General features: G+C 49.0%; 1 protein-coding gene across 1 annotated transcript in view; it reads left to right on the top strand.

Moving 5' to 3' along the window:
• Positions 1 to 14105, top strand: part of ERBB2 (erb-b2 receptor tyrosine kinase 2) — a 149177-nt gene that overhangs the window by 64316 nt on the left and 70756 nt on the right. Inside the window, exons 10-11 of the mRNA XM_029573784.1 lie at positions 10755 to 10828; positions 11920 to 12010. Of these exons, the coding sequence (XP_029429644.1) occupies positions 10755 to 10828; positions 11920 to 12010 (165 nt within the window). The remainder of the gene's footprint in view (positions 1 to 10754; positions 10829 to 11919; positions 12011 to 14105) is intronic.

Raw genomic sequence — 14105 nt, 5'->3', positions numbered from 1 at the left:
TGAGACTTTGAAGAGGCGTCCGCTGCCCAATTCCGAAGCCAGCCAGCCGCCTAGCTGTTACAGATGAAACCATATTCCATACTGTGGTACGCACCAAATCGTACAAGGCATCTGCCACATAAGTGACCCCGCCTCCAGGTGTGCCGCTTGGGAAGGGGACATGACACCAGAGGAAGCCGGGTCCTGAGGTTTTTGAATCCAGCACAAACAGGCACGCTGCATCATACTTGCACAGACCACCACTCAAAGATGAGACCTCAAACAAGCATTTAAGATGAAGTTCCAGCTTGCGGTCCTGCACATCCCTAAGAGCCGCGGCCCTTGCCACTAGGATGGTAGTTTTCTTAGTGACTGCTGATACCGCCACATCCACCTTAGGAGTCTTGAGGTGCTCCAAATGCTTGTCGAGCACAGATACATCATTGTCAAAGCCTGGCCGACCTTAAGGCCTGCCTCTGGAGAGTCCTATTCCCAACTAATAAGCTTTTGGATTTTCTTTGGTATAGGACCAGGACCAGGTTAACACCCTCGCTGCCGGACTCTTCCTGAGTGAGCTTCACCCCCAACTCCTCGAGTACCTGAGGGATAAGGGGTCGTAACTCTTCCTTCTTAAACAGACGAACCACACGTGGATTCTCCCCTTCCAAACCAGGCTCCACCTGAAGCTGATTGACCCCGCCAGTTTCCAGATTTGGGGAGAGGGTCTCATCCGGGTCTGTAGCAGCGTCCCCTGGGGGTGAGGGAACCTCCTCCCCCTGAGGGCCATCCAAGCCTTCAAGATCCCCATGGGCCATGGTTGCGAGTGAGATCCGAGAGTCTGTATGCAATTTGGGGTGTTTCGGAACCCCCCAACTTCCCTCCTGGGGTCTGCACTTCACCAGTTTCCTGGCCAAGAAGGTCTCATACATGAGGATTACAAACTCAGGTGAAAACCACCCAAACCCGTCTCATCGTCGCTGGAATCAGACTCTGCGTCCTCCATGTCCCCCTGAACCGGTTCCTGCACCGCGGGAGACAGCGGGGGAGCGTTGTCCTGGGACTCCTTCCTGGCAGGTGTAGCTGAGGCCGCAGGAGACCTGCCCCTGAAGCTGCCCCATGCGCGGCCTTCTTGGGCTTTAGCCCCTTAGAAGAGGACCCCTCCCCTCCCACAGCACAAGTAGTGCACAGGAAGAGGGAATCCAGGTAGTCCCTCCACCCACCACAGGCCTTACAGGGCTGAACTAGTGGCTTTTCTGCCATTCTCCAAACGTGGTGCGGTCCCTAGGGTTCCCCCCAGGCAGGAAAGAGTATAGCCGTGGAGATCGTGGGACAAGTGTGGGAAGGCAGCCGGCACCAGAGAAACAAAATGGCCACCGTGTTTAAAATAGCACGGGACCGCCGATCGGTCGCGTGCAGGGAGCTCCTACCCAGCCGGGAAGGCCCCTCTCCAGAAGCTGCCTGCTCTCCTCTCCAGGCCCCTCCAGGGCACGAAGGACTGCTGGGCTCAGCTCTGCCGAGCAGACTGAATCACCCGACAGAGCCACTGACCTCAGGAAGCCCAGGGAACAATTAACTTTTTTTTTGTGTTTAAAGAATTTATTGTCAATCAGTGCAAAACAATGATACAAAACATCAGCATATAAAAACAGAAACAGAAAGTGTAATACAGAACAGTAAGTGCAATTTGGTAGCATCAACAAACTGCTAGAAGAACCACTACATTCCGAACCAAAATTGACCAAATTTTTAATTATACAGTCACCCCCCACCCCAGTACTCCACCCCCCACCCCCCTTACACACTGGGAATATATATATCGGCAAGGAAGTAATGTATGGAAGAGTTGTATGGAAGATTTTAGCCTGGGAGAAGGAATGAAGTGAGACCACCAATAAATTGAAGGAGAGGTAGCAAGCATATGGGCTAAAACAGCGACAACTATAAGAAAGGGCATATCCCACGTATGCGACCAGAGTAAGGGCTCTAGTGGATAAGTGTATAGCTGAGGCCCATCCCCCGAATGAGAGTGGCCAAGGTATCTAGATAGGCTTAGATATACTAGATCAGGACCTAGAGCATCGGTGACATTCATTTATGTAGACATGCTTTGGAGCTCGAGCCACTTAGTGTAATGACCCCACATCCTGTCAAACGCTACCAATCGGTCTCTGTGTACCGCAGTAAGTCTGCTAAGTTGGTAATATGTGTGTAGTCTGCTTTGGATTTTAGCCAAACTAGGGGCAGTGACGTCCTTCCAATGGCAGGCTATCTCCGTGCGCGTCGCAATAAAGACTTGCAGCAAAAATTTCTGTGTCTCTTTATTGTGTCCAAGTAAGGGTAGGCCTAGAAGTGCGTGCATCGGTTCAGCTCTCACCAGCTCCAGTACAACCGCCGAGAGCCAACCCAAAACCTCTCGCCACACTGTTGCTACCTTGGGGCATGCCCACCAGATATGATAGTAGGTTCCGGTGTGTCCGCATCCCCGCCAACATTGGTCAGATATTGTGGGCCGAAACTTATGGAGACGCTCTGGTGTGTAGTGCCACCGGTAAATCAGCTTATAACAGTTTTCCTGTAAACTGGCCGACACTGAGCATTTGTGAGCAAGGGAATAAATAGAATCCCATTCCGTGTCCTCTAGAGGACATTGAAAGTCTAGGTCCCATAATGTGCGATGGCGTGGAGTCTCCTTCAGTAACCCATTAAAAAGGCCATATATCTTGGATATGACACCCCTGATGGTAGTAGCATATTTACAATAGGTCTCGAACAGGGTGCTCGTCAGTTTTAGAGTGCCCCCCCGTAGCCCACGCTTAACAAAATGGTAAAGTTTGGCGTAGTGCAAGAAGTCCCCTTCACCCAACTTATATTGATTACATAACTGCTCAAGAGTGTACAGGGACCCCTGAAACTGAACATGTGCCAATTTAATGATACCTGCCGATATCCAACTCCGCACAATCGGTGATTTGTCAGAGAGGTGGTAGACAGTATTCGTGTGAAGGTGTGTCATAGTAGAGTACCGTTCAGGCCCCACCAACTTAACCTTCCAGTTAAGCCATACCTTTAGGGTGGTGCGGAGAGAGATAGGCATATATTGAATCTGTACCCTAGTCAAAGGTGGCTGCCAAGGAAGTGCCGATAAGGGAACCCTCCCTACCAGTGCCTGTTCCAACAGCACCCACTGCGGCACATCAGTTGTGCGGTGAAGGGCCACCAGAGCCCGAAGCTGTGCAGCGAGGTAGTACCACAACAAATTAGGTAACTGAACACCCCCTTGAGGCTTTGTTCTATATAAAGTCGCCTGGGCCACCCTCGGGGGCCTCTTGCGCCAGATGTAACTGCAGAGCATCTGCTGCCACTTCTTTAGAATTGAAGAAGGCAAAAAAATGGGTATCGTAGTAAAAAAATATAAAAACCGGGGCAGGATATTCATCTTAATAATGGCGAGTCTACCCAGCCATGAATGCATCTGACACTGCCAGGTGTTTAGATCTTTACGTATGGTTTGTACTAGCGGGTCATAATTTAACGTATATAACTGGCTAGTTGTGGATCCTAGTCGGACACCCAAATATTTAAGGGAGGAGGCGGCCCACTTAAAAGGGAACTGTCGCCTTAGGGATTGCACTTCCAGAGGCGACAGAGTAAGATTGAGAATTTCTGATTTATCATAATTAACCTTCATTCCGGATACAGAAGTAAATCGGATTAATTCTGACATAATCTGTGGCAGGGAGTGCTCCGGGTCTGTAATAGTGAACATCACGTCATCGGCGAAGAGGGAAATCTTAAAATGATGTGCCCCCTTCCGAACGCCCACCACCCCCTGTGAGCTGCGAATGGCCGTAGTGAAGGGTTCAAGGAATAGGGCGAATAGTAAAGGTGACAGAGGGCACCCCTGTCTGGTTCCCCTCTGGATCTCAAATGGTGTACCATAACTACCATTAACCTTAACGCGTGCTAAGGGTTGAGCGTACAGTTTTTCCAACCAGGTCACAAAGGAAGGGCCAAATGACATGGTGTGCAGAGTCTGAAAAAGAAACGGCCAGTGCACCAAGTCAAATGCCTTCTCCGCGTCCAATGAAAGCAGTACAGCCGGCAATCCCTCAGCATGCACCCAATCAATAATATCGACTATCCTGCGAACATTGTCCGCCGCTAACCGCCCCGGGACGAAACCCACCTGGTCGTTATGTACTAAACTGGGCAATACTCCATTGAGGCGAGCGGCCAAGACTCTGGCAAGGATTTTAAGGTCAATGTTAATGAGCGATATAGGCCTGTAAGAGCCACAATTGGTGGGGTCGCGGCCTGGTTTCGGTAACACCGTGATACCAGCAGTATTAGCGTCCCGTCCAATGGCCGACCCCTGCAAGAGGGAGTTAAACGCATCCGTCAAAGGTCCCACCAGGAGATGGGCAAACTTGCGGTAATAACAACCCGTATAGCCGTCGAGACCCGGAGCCTTGCCAGGCTTCAATTGTTTAATGGCGGTAAGCACCTCCTCGATCTCAATAGGCTTATCCAGAAAAACCCTCTGTGACTCAGTCAAGGAAGGTAAGTGCACCGATTGTCGACTGACTGATAAATGAGACTGCCATTGTCGACTGACAATGGCAGTCTCATTTATCGTGCCATCAGGTGAATATAAATGGGCATAAAAATTTGTAAAAGCCTGCCTAATACCCTCCGACGTCGTAGTAGCAGAGTCCCCTGAGGTAACTATCCTGGCGATGGTCGCCTGTGCCCTCTTAGCGCGCAGCTTTTGGGCTAAATATCGCCCTGCTTTATTGCCTCCCTCAAAGAATTTTTGTTTTAACAGGAGCATATGATGGCTAATAGCTTCGTCGTCTAGGGACCGAAGTTTGCCCTTAATCTGTAATATTTGGGTATAAACAGAATTCGAGGAGGTAGCGCTGTGCCTGTTAGTCAAGACCCCTAACTGAGCTAGCAGACTGAGCCTAGTGGCCTCCCTCTTCTTGTTGCAGTATGCTGCTTGAGAAATAAAGAGGCCCCGCATCACAGCCTTAGAGCATTCCCATACTGTCACGGGGGTCATATCCTCTGTCTTATTTTCCTGAAAAAAGAGTTTCAGGTGGGACTCTATCTTAGTAACAAAATCCCGATCCTTAAGCAAGCCCTCATTAAGTCGCCATGGCCTATACCCAGGGACAGTGTCCTGAAGTTCGACATCTATCCAGATTGGGGCATGGTCAGACCAGGTGATATGGTCTATCTCTGTTTTCCGCACCCTATTTTGCATTTGTGTGGAGACAAAAAAATAGTCAATCCGAGAGTACGTGCCATGGGGATGAGAGTAAAAGGAATAGGATCTAGAGTGTGGATACCTCCGCCGCCAGATATCAATCACACACCATTTGGCCAGAAAGCTACGCCACTTGGACCGAAAACTAAGAGCGACACTGGTGCCTGAACTGTTGTCCAAAGAGGGTGATAAAGTGGCATTAAAATCACCCCCCAGTACTAAATCCCCTTCTAAATGCTTGAACAGGAGGTCATCAATGTGATTCAGAAAGGCCACCTGATCCGTGTTTGGGAAATAGACATTTAGCAGGGAGAGAATATTTTTACCCACCCTTAGCTTCAGGAAAACATATCTGCCCTGGGGATCTATCAATTTAAATAACTCCTCATGAACACATGCAGAGGAAAGTAGGATGCCCACCCCAGCATATTTCTGCTCTTTAGAGCTGGCTGCCCAATAACAGGTAGAGAACTGTGGGAAAGTCAGAAGCCGTTCATGGTGTCTCCGTACATGCGTTTCTTGAATAAATGCTATGCCTGCCCTCTGACGCTGAAGCTCCTTATGGAGCAGCAAGCGTTTCCTCGGAGTATTCAACCCCTTCACATTTAGGGATAATATCCTAGTAGCCATGTCGCATAACAAGTACATAGCACACCCGTGGCGGTGAGGACAGTACCCCCCCTCCTGATCATGTGGCCCACTAAACACGAGTCTCCCCAACTCCTCCCCTCCAATCCCAGGATATCAAAAGTACAGATGTGTCCCAATGTGTTCCCCAGCAATTCAACCGTATCCCTCCAACCCTCCTGGGGATACATAATATGGAGGCCGTATACACCCAACTTCCAGCAGTCACCAGCATACACCACCCCTCCCCCCCCACCCCCCGCCATTTTGAGAAACATTAACAAATAAACTAAAGAACTGCATATAACTAGAACAGTGAGCATAAATCAGCTGAAAAAACCAGCGCAAGGTGCACCTTGTCGCCCTCTGTACCCGGCCACAAGTGCAGATAATGGCCAGACCCGGCAGTTACTGAGGAGTGAACCAGAACCGCTCCAGAGCAGTCATTCCACAGGTTTTTAAAGTTGCCAGTCAGGTGAAATCAACCTTGATCCTGTGGGGGAGAGCGACGAATGTCAGACTGTCTCCGGAGTCTTTTCCCACCCTTGTCTGCCCGCTGCCAGTGAGGAGCCGAGTCCAGTTTTGCCGGTGGGGACGCCATCTTGGGAGCTTGAAAAGTCGCAGGGATGTGCGCCTTAGTAAATGCCTCCAGTGCCTCCACTTTATTTTTAATCTTGTAAGTCACCCCCTGAGCTTGAAACAAAAGCCCAAAGGGGAATGTCCATCGATATTTGATATTCTGGTCCCGAAGTGCCAGGGTCACTTCCCGCAGCTCGTACCTCTTTTGCAACGTAATAGGAGCCAAGTCCTGAAAAATGGAGATGCGGTGATTTTTCCAAGTTATCTCCTTCATGAGGCGGGATGCAGAATACACTCTCTCCTTAAGTTGGAAATTATGGAAGCAGATTACCAAATCCCGCGGTTGCTTGTCTCGGCGCTGACCCAGAGCCCTGTGTGCCCGATCCAGCGAAATCGCGGAGAGCGCAGGCAAGGATTCAGTAGAGCTTCCCTGACTTTCGGAAAGAATATGAAGACAGATTTGTTGAGCCACCACAGTGGCATCAGCGAAGTCCTGGTTATCCGGCACACCCCGGATGCGTAAATTATTGCGCCTGTTCCGGTTTTCTAAGTCCTCAATTTTCTCCTGGAGCGCTAATAGCTCTGCGCTGTGTTGGAGCCCTTGAGTATATAAAGTATTTAGTGCCTCCCCGTGGGAATCCACCCGGTTTTCAATTTCATCTGCCCGATTCCCCAGGGCTGCTAGGCCTTCCTTCACTTCTGCCACAGATTCCATAATTTCTCTTTTGTGCTGCTTCATATCACCCCTCAAATCTATGAACCATTGTCGTGCCTCTTCGCGAGTAAGGGGGGTTCCCTCTGAGGCAGCCGATGCGGCTGTGCACGTTGCAGGAGGCGCCATGCTGTCCTCACCAGTGCCAGCAGCGTTTTCTCCGTCTGATCCGCCATCTTGTTCGGGGTCGGGAGCCAGCTTGCCGTAGGAGAATTGTTTTAAATCGGCGGTCCTCCGCTTCGTGGCCATCGGGTCCAAATCGCCAGCAATATTAGGCACTGCCAGGTATTTTTGTAAGAAAATTTGGCTGCGTTTGCGCTAGTTTCGGCGGGGAAGGTGTTTCCAGGGGATCGGAGCTCCGCAGCTACGCGACCGCTCTCATCGATCGCTCAACAGCGCCCCAGAACAATTAACTTTTAACTTAGTTTTATTAAGTTAAAAAAAGAAAAATCTGAAACACACAAAAAAACACTTCCCCAAAGGGGATACTTCCCTGAACCAGTGGCTGTTATGATTCTGCACTTACCTCCAGCGCAGGAGCCGTAGACTTTAATCTTCAGCGCGGCATGGAGCCGCGCCTATCAGGACCCACTTGCGGCAGGGAGTGCCGCCGACGCCCTCTTCAGCTTTGCGACCTGGAGGCCTCAGTCCCCGGGCTTTCCTGGCGGCTGGAGCGGTCCTCGGTGCCTCCAGCAGCGGCAGGAGCCGCTGCTGATATCAGGGCCTGTGCAGAGGCCCAGCTTTTCCCTGCACAGCTCCTGTAGCATGGCTGCTGGCCATGGTTCTGCATACTTCCTGCTTCCTGTCTCCTAGGGCGCGGGCCGTGCCTCCTTCACTGATTTAAAGGGTCAGCCTCCTGGCCCCACCTGGATTCCTCCCAGGGCGTTTCCTGATCTTCAGCCCTATATAAGGGCCCAGCTTCCAGTCCTTAGTTGCCTTCGCAAGGAGTTAGTTTCTTCTTGGACTTCGCGGCTTCGCTCCTGCAGGTATTTCCTGTTCTTCGTGGGATCCCTCATTGTTTTTCATGTTCCTGGTCTCTTCTGGATTATCCCTTGTCTTCCTGATGTCTCATGGTCTTCCTGATGTTCCTTCCTGATGCCTCGTCTCCGCTGCTGCTTCCTGGACCCTTGGTTCCTCATCGTTACCTTCTCTGGCGTGTCATGTCGTGTCTTGTCACCTAGTGGCATGGGCCTCCCTCCTTGTCTCACAGCACTAGTCTCCGGAGGGTCATCGTCACTTGAAGCCAAGTCTCGTCTTGGTCCCATGTTTCATGCCTAAAGCCAAGTCTCATCTTGGCTCCCTACCCTGTGCTCGAAGCCAAGTCTCGTCTTGGTCCCTTACCCTGGAAATTGTCTCAGCCCTTAGGCATGTTCTGGTGGCTGCTCCGTCCATGCCTAAGTCTCTGACTGAACCTGTGCCATTCCAGCGTGGTCCGCGACCAGACACGGGTGGCTGTGTAGGGCGCGCCTTGGTACAGGCTTCTTCTGAATCTTTGCCATGTTCCGGCTTCAACTATCACGTATTCGTCTGGAGTTTGCTTTGTACTCAAGCATGGTCCGCGACCAGTCCATGGGCTGTGGGCTGTGTAGGGCATGCTGCGTCGCAGCCTCAAACCAGTACTTGTTCCTAAAACCTTGATCCTGAGTCTTCGTGCTCAAGCTTCTCGTCTGAGTCTTCACGTCCCAAGTCTCCTGTTTCAGTCTTCATGTTCCAGAGCCTTCGTCCGCCCTTGTCTCCTGTCTGGCCTGCTGCCATTGCTGTTCCCAGCAGCAGGTCCGAAAGGGCTTGGAGTAGTCAGAGGACCACTCAGAGACCAACCAAGGCTGTTTGGTCTCACTGAGGTATGCAGGTCGGCAGGGGCCTGGGCTTGGTCTCGACCCAGACACGGATCTATCTCACCAGCCTCGGTGTTTCCCCAGAGCTCCTCTCTGGGTTCACCGAGGTCCAAGGGCATACATCTCCTATTCTCGTGCAGCAGCTGCTCATGGTATCTCTTGCTACATCTAGCCAAAGCCTGCGTGTGCATAACAGAAGGCAAGGCCTCCTAAGGCCCCCTTCTATAACAGAGGCCACTTGGAGGGAGGCTTCGGGACCACTGAGGGAGCCAGTCCCCTGGCTATCGGTCCCAGGTCACTCGGGCTAGCAAAGCCAGGGGTATCCAATCCCTCCCCCCCCCGTTTGCCCGGCTGTACCCGAGGGATGGTTCCAATACAGAACTTGGCACCTCGGGGAGCAAACTACTCCAGAGAAAATTCAGCCAAGAGCTGCAGGTATGCACCACCACCATCTGCTGGAGACAGAGAAATACTGAGGAGCTGCAGGTGGCACACTTGGTATATAGCAGTGCCTCAAAGTTTTGTTCTCTGCTGCCATCTGCTGGTGGGACTGCATAACCCACTGGTCTGGACTGATCTGGGTATGTTCAGGAATTGGCTTCTAGTAGGGATCTTGTCACTTTTCCAGTTTGCCTCAACCAGCATCCTAGCTGATACTATTAGATAGGAAACAAACGCTGCTGATCCTGAATTAGGTCCAGATGTGGAAGCCCCAATAGCCATGAATCTGTTCGTAGAGACACCTGGGTGTCCAACATCTTGCCCACCAGGCGCTGACATTCCTCCCAGAAAGGCTTGATTTTGGGACAGTCCCACCACATATGTAGGAAAGTAGGTTTATTTGAAGGGGACCACCGAGCCACCCTTATCGGTGTAAGATACCATCTAAAAAGTATCTTCTAGTTATTTTCTGACATAGCAGCTGATAAGAAGGACTTGCTCAAATGCCCAAAACATTCCTCCCATTTTTCTTTTTGCCATTGCGCACCCATAACTTTCTCCCAAGCTACCACATGTTTAGTCTTGAAGGGAGGCTCCTTATTTAAAATCTGATACATTTTTGTAATCATTTTCTTCATCTTCTCAGCCTCTACACAATATTCTTCAAATAATGATCGTCTGCTTTTCAAATCGTTTTGGACATCGTCCGTTAAAATTGTGGATGTTTTAACACTGTAATCCGCTGTGAACAAAATGTTGGAGATGCGGAAAATAAGTCTTGTATAAAAAATATTAAATATTCAGATCCTCAGAGCAATAAATACGAATGAGAATGCCTTTCTGAAAGGAAGGGAAGCTTGAGAACAAGGGATCATGTGATGAGAGAGAAATGGGGAAGACTCAGGCGTTAGATGGAGACAAAACCATCAGATTTAAAGAAATTGTGGGATAGGCCTAGGGAATCTCTGGAGGGTGGGGAAAAGGATGGAAATGGTAAGGATGGTTTAGAATCTGCGGTAAGTGGGACAGGAAATGGAGATGGGCAGACTGGATGGGCCATAAGATTTTTATCAGAATTCACTCAGCACAGATCGGCTATGTAGCAAGGCCCTCTGCCTGTTTCCCTCCTGATTTTTATGTTATTGATGCAAAGTATTTAAAGGTTTTGAAAGCTGCAGGGTGATGTCAGAAGCTCGATCTCTGAATGCACCATGAAGAGCTACTGTGTGCTGTAGGTCTCACCACAGGTGGTGTAGGGGGGACAGGACTGTCACTAGCTGCCTAGTAACTCTTGTGTTGCATTTGCCAACAGGGACCCTGAGACGGACACTGCACCACTCACCCCAGAGGACCTCCAGGTCTTCAAGACTCTGGAGGAAATAACAGGTGTGTTCTGACCCTCCCCCAGTAAGGATAGATACTTCTTACTCTATTAAGCCACTCCTGAACAAGATTTTTATGACTTTCTAATATAGAAGAGGTGGATGCAATTGAAGTCTATGGAGGTGAATGATGTGGTAAGGAGATGAATGCCACTGGAGTCTGTGAGGGGAATGACGTGGTAAGGAGGGGAATGACGTGGTAAGGAGGTGAATGCCACTGGAGTCTATGAGGGAAATGATGTGGTAAGGAGGTGAATGCCACTGGAGTCTATGAGGGAAATGATGTGGTAAGGAGATGAATGCCACTGGAGTCTATGAGGGAAATGATGTGGTAAGGAGGTGAAGCCACTGGAGTCTATGAGGGAAATGATGTGGTAAGGAGGTGAAGCCACTGGAGTCTATGAGGGAAATGATGTGGTAAGGAGGTGAAAGCCACTGGAGTCTATGAGGGAAATGATGTGGTAAGGAGATGAATGCCACTGGAGTCTGTGAGGGGAATGACGTGGTAAGGAGGGAATGCCACTGGAGTCTGTGAGGGGAATGACGTGGTAAGGAGGTGAATGCCACTGGAGTCTATGAGGGAAATGATGTGGAAAAGGAGGTGAATGCCACTGGAGTTTATGAAGGGAATGATGAGGAACGGAGGGAGGGATGTCATTGAAGTCTCTGACGTAAGTGTATGTGGAGGAGGTCATTGACGTGTCTGGAGGGGAATGATGAAGTTAGGAGGGAGATACCTTCCTTGGAGGGTGCTGCCCCTATAGTAATGGGCCAATGGAGAGTAAATAGTTGAAGTTAAACTTTTCAGTGTGATGGATTGTGGGAGTTCAATATGCCAACTATGTCTTGTTGTTTTGTGGAACATATTAGAATGGCTGGGAGTGGGGGGGTCATAAAATCGTTTCAGGCTCTCATTGAATGAATTTGATCTTATCAGCACAAAGAGCAAAAATGCTGAATTTTGAACTTAATATTATAAACAGATCCCTCCCTGCCACAAAAATAAGTATCAGAAGAATTGTTACCCCTCCCGCCCCCATATATTCTGTGGGAACGGAACCATTAATCTCATGGTCTGGCTCTGCTGTTTTCCAGGTTACTTGCACATCGAGTCCTGGCCAGAGAACATGACAGATCTAAGTGTGTTTGAGAACCTGAAGATTATCCGGGGCAGAATGCTTCATTAGTAAGTACTTTTTCAAGGTCACTAACCAAGCCACAAAATCATGAGTCACAGAACACTGGAACACAACTCAAATCATTGTAAATCCAAGTGAGAGAGTGCCCACACAAAACACAACACCATGACAATGGTCAACTCTTCCAGTCTGAACTGGGCCCCCGGGTGACCACATTGGGAGAGTTTCAGCCAATCTTGGTTTTGCCTAACCCAGTTCTGGGTTTTCCCTATCAATGGACTCGTAGTCCTGCCTTCCCTATAGAAATAGAAACTGGAAATGCATAGATGCAATGAGAAAAACCAGTTTAGTTTAGTACAATTTGTGCACCACTCAGTCACTACAAAAGTGTTCAAAGTGGTTTGCAATTTAAAAATAAGTCAGGAGATCATATGGTGCAGTGGTTGAGGTGGGATGTGATTCAATTCGCTCTGATATCCACCTCCATCCAAGGCTAAATTTGACTTTTAACACCCCAAAAAGGAGAGAAGAGCTGTGTGTGACTAGAAGGCTGGTGGTGGATAGGGCATGTTGATGCGTTTCGCTCAGAAAGATAAAGGGAAAAAAAAGGCCGAGGAGGAGGGAAAAATGGCGGATTCTCATCATGCCCGGCTGTCAGTACCAGTGTGATTGTAGAACTGAAGGCGGCAGTGGTTGATACCTTAGAACTGGAGATTTAAAAGGATTGTAGAAAAGATCGAGGAAGTTACAAAAAAATGATGGTGTATGAATCGTGTTTCACTGACATAAACAAAAGGTATCGGATAATCAGACTGCAACGGAGGAACTTTCTGAGTTGAAAGAGACAGTGAAGAAGCAAGATGAATGGCTCAAATATCTAGAAAATAGATCTCGCCGTAACAATTTGAAATTGATAGGGCTCTCCTAAGCGATCATGGATGAAGAACTTCTACAGTTTTTAGAATCCTGGCTTACCCAAGAACAAGGCCTCTCCGTTGCACGTGGACCATTGCACATTGAGTGTGCTCATAGACTAGGAATCAGAAAGGAGAGAGCGGATAGACTGAGGGTTGTAATCGCAAGGATTCTGGATTTTTCACATAAAATGCGAGGGCTGAGTGCAGGGAAGAACTTATGTCACAAAAACAAAAGTGTGCTGGTCTTCCAAGATCACTCGGTCTGGTTAGCAGTGCAGAGAAGAGAATTTGCACTGTTGTGCTCCCATCTGTATGAGATGGGGTGAGATGCGATCATCTGTACCTGACAAAGCTCAGAGTTTCCTTGCCCGACGGGGTGAAATGGTATCAATCAGTTGCCAATGTCAAAAAGCTGGTGGAAGATTTATAAGCAGCTAAAGAAACCAAGTCCAGGTCATAAGTGGATGTCCATGGAATTTAAATGGCCCACTTAATTTGATCGGGATGGGATTCAGGGTCTCCTCTGTACTGGGAACACAAGGGAAGATTGACAATTTTCTGGTTAGGGCCATGCGGTCTGTCACCATATGCTTGAAGGTAAATTAGATTCCCATGGGACCTTACAGAGACATCTCTATTTGAGTGCTGAGGCGTTATAAGGCCTTCTCTGTACCTGGAGCATGCTATTTGAAGGACTTTCAAATTATTTCTGGTAGGCTTGGATATTCTGTTTCATGGTCTGTCTCTTTTTTTTTTTTTTTTTTTTTGTGTACCCTGTAAACTAAAGTGGCTGGCGTGGTTTTTTTTGTTTGTTTTTCCATTTTTGCTAGGTGGTAGTGCTCTGGCTGGGGAGAGTTTGACTTTATAGATAAACTTTTTTTTTTAAGCACATTCAGGCCAATGCAATATCGTGCACTGAGCCTAGCGCACAAGTTAATGAGCGCTTGGGTGCGCATTTTGGATGTGTGTCCCTAGCCCCGATGCAATAAGGGGATCAGTGTGTCCAAAACACGTGTCCAAACTCGCACATAGCTAATAGCGCTCATTACGCGTAAACTCCATGTAGGTGAGGCTTTTAGCTATTACCCCGCGATGTAAAAAATCCCCGTGCGCCCAAGGTGCATTTTCTGTGGTTCCACCTATTTAGTATCGTGATGATACTAAGGTGGAACCACAGAAAAGCAGGGACTTTTTTTGTTTTTAAGTTGAGCCCTTGACGCGTGGG

This window comes from Rhinatrema bivittatum, chromosome 12, assembly GCF_901001135.1.
Source record: "Rhinatrema bivittatum chromosome 12, aRhiBiv1.1, whole genome shotgun sequence".
Lineage (NCBI taxonomy): Eukaryota > Metazoa > Chordata > Amphibia > Gymnophiona > Rhinatrematidae > Rhinatrema > Rhinatrema bivittatum.
The sequence above is the reverse complement of the archived record's forward strand: the minus strand, read 5'-3'. Positions and strand labels throughout refer to the sequence as shown.